The sequence below is a fragment of the Bison bison genome, unplaced genomic scaffold (assembly GCF_000754665.1).
Source record: "Bison bison bison isolate TAMUID 2011002044 unplaced genomic scaffold, Bison_UMD1.0 scf7180017864526, whole genome shotgun sequence".
Taxonomy (NCBI): Eukaryota; Metazoa; Chordata; class Mammalia; order Artiodactyla; family Bovidae; genus Bison; species Bison bison.
This window is the reverse complement of record NW_011495077.1, coordinates 2,207,568-2,215,424: the sequence shown is the minus strand read 5'-3', so window position 1 is coordinate 2,215,424 and position 7,857 is coordinate 2,207,568. Positions and strand designations below refer to the sequence as shown.

General features: G+C 52.3%; 2 protein-coding genes across 4 annotated transcripts in view; both read left to right on the top strand.

Annotated features, from left to right (window-relative positions):
- The window catches only part of JPH4 (junctophilin 4), a 34,909-nt gene extending 29,644 nt beyond the window's left edge, over positions 1–5,265 (top strand). Inside the window, 3 exon segments of the mRNA XM_010831414.1 lie at positions 3,270–3,388; positions 3,739–4,271; positions 5,182–5,265. Of these exon segments, the coding sequence (XP_010829716.1) occupies positions 3,270–3,388; positions 3,739–4,271; positions 5,182–5,265 (736 nt within the window).
- Positions 5,266–7,098: 1,833 nt separating this feature from the next.
- AP1G2 (adaptor-related protein complex 1, gamma 2 subunit) overlaps positions 7,099–7,857 on the top strand; it is an 8,345-nt gene continuing 7,586 nt past the window's right edge. For 2 of the 3 annotated variants that reach the window (XM_010831304.1, XM_010831303.1), the window contains exons 1-2: positions 7,099–7,183; positions 7,559–7,763. In XM_010831304.1, the coding sequence (XP_010829606.1) occupies positions 7,560–7,763 (204 nt within the window). In that variant the 5' untranslated portion in view covers positions 7,099–7,183; position 7,559. The remainder of the gene's footprint in view (positions 7,184–7,558; positions 7,764–7,857) is intronic. The other variant, XM_010831305.1, reaches the window with a different exon arrangement.

Below are 7,857 nucleotides of genomic sequence, written 5' to 3'. Positions count from 1 at the left end.
TGTGGGTGGCTGGGTATTTGAGGGAAGCCCTGTTAGACTATAAGTGTGTCTCAGTGTCTTTTGTAGGGAGTGTGTCATTGTTGTGTGTGGGAGTAGCAATGAGCGCTGCCTTATGCCGGCCCAGGAAACCTCTTGGAACTCAGACATGTTCCTAGTCTTCCTCATCTTGTAGCTGATCCAGCCTCCAGGACTCTGCTGCTGGGAGCAACAGCCCCAGGCAGAGAGACAAGAGGTGTACATTCCTAACCACATCCAAGCCAGCCCACAGTCTGATAACATTTCAGCCTTAGGCCTGGGGAAGGTCTAGTTTGTACAGCTGATCTGGAAAGTGAAAGTCGCTCAGTTGTGTCCGACTCTTTGTGAGCCCATGACTATACCGTCTATGGAATTCTCCAGGCCAGAATACTGGAGTGGGTAGTCTTTCCCTTCTCCGGGTGATCTTCCCAACCAGGGATTGAACCCAGGTCTCCCACATTGCTGGCGGATTCTTTACTAGCTGAGCCACAAGGGAAGCCCAAGAACATTGGAGTGGGTAGCTTATCCCTTCGCCAGTGCATCTTCCCGAACCAGGAATCGAACCAGGGTCTCCTGCATTGCAGGCGGATTCTTTACCAACTGAGTTATCACGCAAGCCCACAGCTGATCTACCCACCTGAAAAAATAGTCCCTCTCAGCTCTGACTCCTCCGACTCCCTTAACCCAACTGATAAAGGTTGGAGGGAAGCAGACTTGCCTGTAAATGAAATTTTCTTTCTGTAAATCAGATTACATTTCATGCATCAGGAACCTCATTATCTCAAGCAGTGCAGTCCAGTAGGAATATAATGTAAGCCTAATACATAATTTTGAACCTTCTAGTAGCCATATGAAAAAAATAGGAAGAAAAAGATGAATTTAAATAATATATCTTATTTAAACCAATGTATCCAAAATATTATCATTTCAATCTAAAATAAGTATGAAATAATTAAGGAGAGATTTTTATATCACCCCCTCTTTTTTTTCCTAAATCTTTGAAATCTAATATATATTTTGCATTTAGAGTACAACATTTAATTTGGACTAGCCTCATTTTAAGTGCTTAATTTTAAGTGCTTAATGGCTTGTGACTGAAGAAAGCCAAAAAATCTATTTGTAATGAGTTCATAAGCTCCTAATTATACAATTTACACATAGGAATTTTTAGATATTGTTTTTTCTTGAAAGGGGAGGGCACAGTTGAAGGATCTTGTTTGAAATTTGAGAGGGTTTCAGTGGATGAAAGTCAAGATATGTCCAAATATGCTTGGGTGTAAAGTGTGTGTGTGTGTGTGTGTGTGTGAGAATAGGTCATATCCAGAGTAGAGGCCTGAACCAGAGAATGTCTATGTCTATGTGTGGATATATGTGAGTTTCTGGATGGTTAGAGTCCAGGGCCTTGAGCCAGGGAAGGGGGAAGGCAGAGCACCAGGGAGCACTTTAGGCTGGATAGGGAGTGGGCATGTGCAGGAAAAACTGGTCTCAGTAGCCAGAAAGATCAGGCAGTAGGAGGAAGCTGGTTGATCTCCCCAGCAACAGGCCTGGAAAACTTGATTGGCTGCTGGTTGCCATGGAAACAGCAGCCTCAGCAGCAGGTGCACATAGACTACATCATTCAGGTAGCCTGAGCCTGGCCTGACTCCTGAACACAGACTGGATCTAGTGGCTAGGCTCTGACCAACCATACCCTCCGAAGTGAAAAGCACAGACCCTTGTCAATGTTGCAGTTTCCTGGCCACCAACAGAACACAATGCAACCCCAAACTGTGATCCTAATCCCCTGTCTTAAACTCTGAGACCAGCTCAGTTTCAGACCAGGGCTAAGCATATAGATCCTGAAAGCTGTAAGACAGAAGAACAGGGAGGGGTATCTGAGATCCCTCCAAGCAGGTTCTAACAGTCCTTGACCGACCAGGTCTGAGGGGAGGAAGCTAACCACATCTCCCACAGTATATAAAAAGGAAGTAGACCTAAGATGATAGGGGACACCTTGACCCTCTCCATACCCTGATACCCAGACCACTTTCCTAGGCCAGATAAAACAAGCTTAGGCCTGAGGGAGTCGTAGGTCTTGATACATTCAAGCCCATGGCAAGTATATCTGATTACGTTTACCTCTGGTCCTTCAGTCAAGATTACCTCTGCCTCTGATCCTACACCCCATCTTCAGTCAAGATTACAGAACTAATGCATTAATGAATAAGGCATCTATGAATAACAGCAGAGGGTAAAAGGGAGGGGAAAATTGAGGAAACATCTGACATCAGATGGAAAACTGAGAAATAAAAAAGAGGAAGGGATTGATAGTGCTTCAAGATTACCTGGAACTGAGGAGCAAGGCTGGGCTTCCCTGGTGGCTCAGATAGTAAAGAATCTGCCCGCAGTGCAGGAGACCTGGGTTCGATCCCTGGGTTGGGAAGACTCCCAGGAGGAGGAAATGGCTACCCAATCCAGTATTCTTGCTTGGGAAATCCCATGGACAGAGGAGCCTGGCGGGCCACAGTCCATGGGATCACACAGAGTTGGACACGACTGAACAACTAACACTCAAGGAGCAGGGCAGGGTTGAAGGCTGGTTGTGGAAGGGAGATTAAGCACTCACCCAGAAGGTATAATCACAATGGTGAGAAAGCACGCATGTTAGCAGGGAGAGGGAATAGGTAGTGGCAGAAAGGGGAGACCCACCCAGTTCCAGAGCTCAGAAAGGAGGAGATGGGGTGAGGGACAGTGACAGTGATCAGGGGCAGGGGAGAAGGATGTGATAACAGAAGTAGCTGAAGAAAAGATTTTAAATTCTCATAACACAGGAGGTATCAACACAGCAAAGTGGCATAGCTTCTGAGCACCAAGCAGGTGAGCTGCAGAGAGGTGCTAAGAGAGTGAGGCCTCATTTGTCATTGGGAGGGAGCAGGACAGGAATGGAATTACAGGGCTGCAGGTAGCAGGGAGGGCCTGGCCCCTGCAGCTGGGGGAAGGGAAGTGTTACTATTGGGTGAAATGGTGGAGGGGTGCGAGAAGAATGGGAAGGTGTGATGACAGCAAACCCAGCCCAGGTATTGGAGAGGAAAGCAAAGGCCAGCTGCCCTGCCAGGCCGTGGAAGGGGAGCAGCTGGCAGAGTGTGAGCCAGCTTGAGGCTGCCAGAGGTGATCTCAGATCTGGGGGCTGTGACATGGGGGGTGGTGGGTTGGGAGGGAGATGGGTCAAGGGACTGGAGTAGGTCTATTAAGACCCTGTCCCCGGAACCCGACAGGGCAGCAGATGCCCTTCTCAAGGCAGTGGCAGCCAGCAGCGTTGCCGAGAAGGCTGTGGAGGCAGCTCGAATGGCCAAACTGATAGCCCAAGATCTGCAGCCAATGTTGGAAGCCCCAGGTAAGGTGTGGGTAGCCTGAGGCGGGGTAGGGGGTTGGCTTCCTGGGAGCTGGAGGGACCTGGGCTTGGAAAAGGGGGCAGTGAATCCCTGCAGGGGACTGGGGATGGGAAAAGCCAGGGTATGAGAGTCTAAGGGGACAGAGGGTGGGGACCAAGCCCAGTTGTTTGAGAACTAAAGTAGGCATTTGAAAAATAGAGTAATAAGGACTGGGGGTTGGAACCTGGCATTTAGAAGCTGTAAAGTTGGGGTACCAGAGTCCTGGGGGGTGACCAGACAGAGAGATAAAATCGTAGCTTTGGTAGCCCAAGGCTAGTTCAGCACATCTGATTCATAGCTGTCCCTACCCCAGGCCGCAGACCCAGACAGGACTCGGAAGGTTCCGACACCGAGCCCCTGGATGAGGACAGCCCTGGGGTATATGAGAATGGACTGACCCCCTCAGAGGGCTCCCCTGAACTGCCCAGCAGTCCTGCCTCCTCCCACCAACCCTGGCGACCCCCTACCTGCCGGAGCCCACTGCCTTCTGGAGGGGACCGGGGTCCCTTCTCCAGCCCCAAAGCTTGGCCTGAGGAGTGGGGGGGCCCGGGTGAGCAGGCAGAGGAACTAGCTGGCTATGAGGCTGAGGATGAGGCTGGGATGCAAGGGCCAGAGCCCAGAGATGGCTCCCCACTCCTTGGAGGCTGCAGCGACAGTTCTGGAAGTCTTCGAGAGGAGGAAGGGGAGGATGAAGAGCCCTTTCCCCAGCTGAGCACCCCAGGGGGCTCGGAGCCAGAACCTGCAGCTTTGCCAGTCCTGAGGGGCCTGTCCTCGAGGGGTCCTGAAGCCGGGTGCCTGGTGGAAGAGGCTGAGGAGGCTGCTGCAACGGAGAGGCCTGCCCAGCCGGTAAGAAACTCTCCCCCGCCACCAACCTTGTGCCTTCTGAGTCTCCCATCCTTTCTGGCCCTGCTACCCCTCAAAGTTTGGCCTATCATCACTTCCAGGCCTCTCTCTGATCCCCTGTGGGGCTTTGATTTGCACTTAGCTTTCTTTTTGCCTACCCAGTCTTGGACTATATCCTGCCTCAAAAAAATAGAAATAGAGAATTTTCAAGCTGGGAGGAACCTCCAAGACCTTCACATTCCAACTCCTTCACTTGACACATGGAGAAACTGAGGCCCAGAGCAGTTACAGTAACTCACCAAGGTTACAAATGAATAATTATCAGTAGAGCCAGAACATCTTCCCGTGCTCTCCTTTCATATCACTTCCACCCCCACCCCCACCTCCACACTTTCTCTCTTTGGTGCCCAGGAATAAAAAAGGAAAAGCTTGTTCCCTCCCTACCCTGACTCTTCCCTCCCTCTCCAGGGAAGAAGGGAAATAGGGAAGAAGGCAGAAAACTGGGAGGGTGGAGTTTCCCTAGAACCCTCTACTCTGATTGGACTCCAGGCCTTCTCCTGTTTCCTAGCAACCACATCCTCACCCCTTCATCCCTCTCTGCTTCACTGCAGTAAAGGCGCCTGCTGCCAACGTCTGCTACTAAGGCCAGGCACCTTCTGCCTGGGCCACGTGCTGCAGGGAGGGGAGAGGAGCGGGGGATGGGCTCACTTGAGGGAGCCAGAGGGAAGGCAGGGCTCTGCCTGGGAGTAGAGGGCTGTTTTGCAATCCAAAGCCAAAGTTGGAGATATCCCTGCTCTCCTCTGAGGAAGGGTGTCTGGGACCCTTCTGCTTTGCCACCTCAGCCAAGGCAGGAGGTGGGACTCGTAGTGCCTGGTCCTCCGGCACTGAGACTGCCTTTCCCCCATCTCTCTAGGGAGCTGCCAACCCGCTGGTGGTGGGAGCCGTGGCCCTCCTGGACCTCAGCCTGGCGTTCCTGTTCTCCCAGCTCCTCACCTGAGGCACCTGCCTGGCCTAGTTCCGGCTTTGGTCGCTGCCTCTTCACTCCTCTGACCTGCCTTTTTTCTCTTTCCTTCCCCCTGGTTGTTTTTTTCTCCTGTCTTTCTTTCTCTTCTCCCTTCTCTTTCTTTTCTGTCCCTCTCTGGTTTTATCTCTTGCTTTTTCTTTCCCTCTCTCCTTTTAGATTCTCTCATTCCCTCTGGCTCTGTCTCTGTCTTTCCCGCTCCCTTCCCTACCCAACCCTTCTCTCTCTAGATTGTTTACATACGAAGGGCTTTTCTCGCTCAGAGTCTCTTCTCTGAGACACACAATTCTAAGTCAGACCATTGCCCCCACACCCTCCCTGCCTTTTCTTTAGACCTGAACTTGGATGAGGGTGGGGGTTTGGTGTCCTGAGGAGTCTCCTGGAAGCTAAGTGGAAAGGAAGGAACATGGGGAAGGGGTACACTTGATACTGGAGAAGACCATCGACTGGGCAAGGCGCTGGCCGTGCTGCTAGGACTCCCCGACCCAAGGAGCCAGGTGTCCCTCTGAGGCCTAGTGACAAATCTGGAAGGGGTGCAGCCTCCATCTCTGACCTCGGAGGAGCCTATCTCACCTCCAAGCACTGAGCTAGGTTCTTACCAAACTCCATCCTTCCCTGAAGGAGATAAGGGAAATGAAAAGTAGAACAGCTCCCCAGCATCTTCTCCCTCTTTCTTTCCCCAACAGCCAGCCCCTCACCCAACCCCCTAGGGTGGCATGCCATGTCAAAAGCAATGTGTAAAGGAAAGATAATGCCCCATGCAGCCAAGCCCACCTGCTGACCTCTCCCACCTTTCTCTCTCCCCCTAAAAGTTTATTTGGTTGGTCTGGACTCACGTGTGGCCTTTGATTAAATTCCTAAGGGACCTGAAGAAGACATTTCTACTGCAGAGGGTTAGGGGCACCTGAGCAAGGACCCCACTCCCCAACTCTGGCAGTAGTGGCAGGGGAGGCAGCTCTGGAAAAGGAACCACACAAGAAAATAGGAACTCACAGGGCAGGAGAAGCTGGTCAGTAGTCTCTAAGTGGGTTAGATCCCTTCCTCCATCATATCAGAATCTTGTGAAATGGAAAAAAACAGGAAGGAGGGGATCGAGGAAGCCAATCTCTCACACACTTTCCAGGCAGAGCAGAGAGGTGAGAGCCAAACCCGGGTGAGAGGTGGGTAGAGAGCTCTGTTGGAGGTTGTGGCTGATCCCTGGTACTAGCTTTTCCCCTGGGGACAGGAAGCCCTAGGAAGAGGGGGCTTGAGGGTCCCCAGGGGATCTTTCCTCCCTCCCCTGCATGAGGCAGAGGCAAGCTGCCTGCCAACCCCCTCCCTCAAGGAATGGCCTTGCCTGGGAATGCCCACCACACACAAACTCTTTTTTTTCTAGTCAAACTCTGTTTACTCCTTGGCCTGCCTCCCTCCTTCCTCCCCTCTCAACCTTTACTTCTGATTTCTATTTCATGGAATTTGGGATTGACGTTAAACTACAACAGTGCCGCCAACACCAAGTCTTGCAGGAAAAAAAAAAAAACAAAGAAATTTAACCAAAAAAATATATTAATAAAAAAGTTCAAAAAAAGGGGGGGGAATTGTCCTCTCCTTTGGGTGCGATGGATTCAAACCCAAGCTCTCAGAAGCTCTCCAGTGAAGGAGCCCTCTTGGGAAGTCCCAGGCCTGTTAGACAGTCTCGCCGCCTCGAAGTAGTTAAAAAGATCCTTCCCTTAAACTCTAAATCACAAAGGCCTGAGGTCAGAGGATTCAAGATTGCTCTGCAGGGCGGCCCAGGAGGGGCGGGGTCCCACAATAGGGGCGGGGAGACGGAAGGATCAGACCAAGCCCGGACCTTCCTCGGGGCTTGGACCAGGAAGCGCTGGGGGGAGAGCCGCGGAGTTGAGACTGAAGCCAGGTGAGGCTGGCGTCCTGGTGTGGGGAAGCTGACACCGCCTGAGAAGGGGACCGGGGTCTCTGCGAAAGAAACAGCGCCGGGCTCTAGAAGGAAGGGAATAATTGAACTAGGGATGGGAAGCCAGGTGGAGACCCGCCTTTGGGGGAGAAATAGGCGGGGTTCCAGCGCAGGCTCGGTAGCGACGGGTGCGGGGGTGGGGCGAGGACGCATGCGTAATGGAGGTCTCGGGCGGGATTTGGTGACAGAAATCAGTTTTAGGGTGTCTTGGGACCCGGACCCTCAGGAATCTGGTTTATTGCAAGCCTGTGCAGAAAAGGCCGGATGCTTACTGCCAGAGGGTTAAGGCCCTCTCCGTTTCCGGGCTCTGCCCGCCAGGATGGTGGCGTCCTCGCTGAAGCTTCAGGATCTAATCCAGGAGATTCGTGGGGCCAAGACCCAGGCCCAGGAGCGGGAGGTGATCCAGAAAGAGTGCGCCCACATCCGGGCCTCCTTCCGCGATGGGGACCCTCTGCACAGCCACCGCCAGCTGGCCAAACTGCTCTACGTCCACATGTTAGGCTACCCCGCCCACTTTGGACAGGTACTGGGCGTGGACGCCTCCCGTCCGAGTTTGATGAGAGAAGCTAGTGGGGCACGGTAGCGAACACCCCCCTCACTTGTTTCTCGATTTCTTT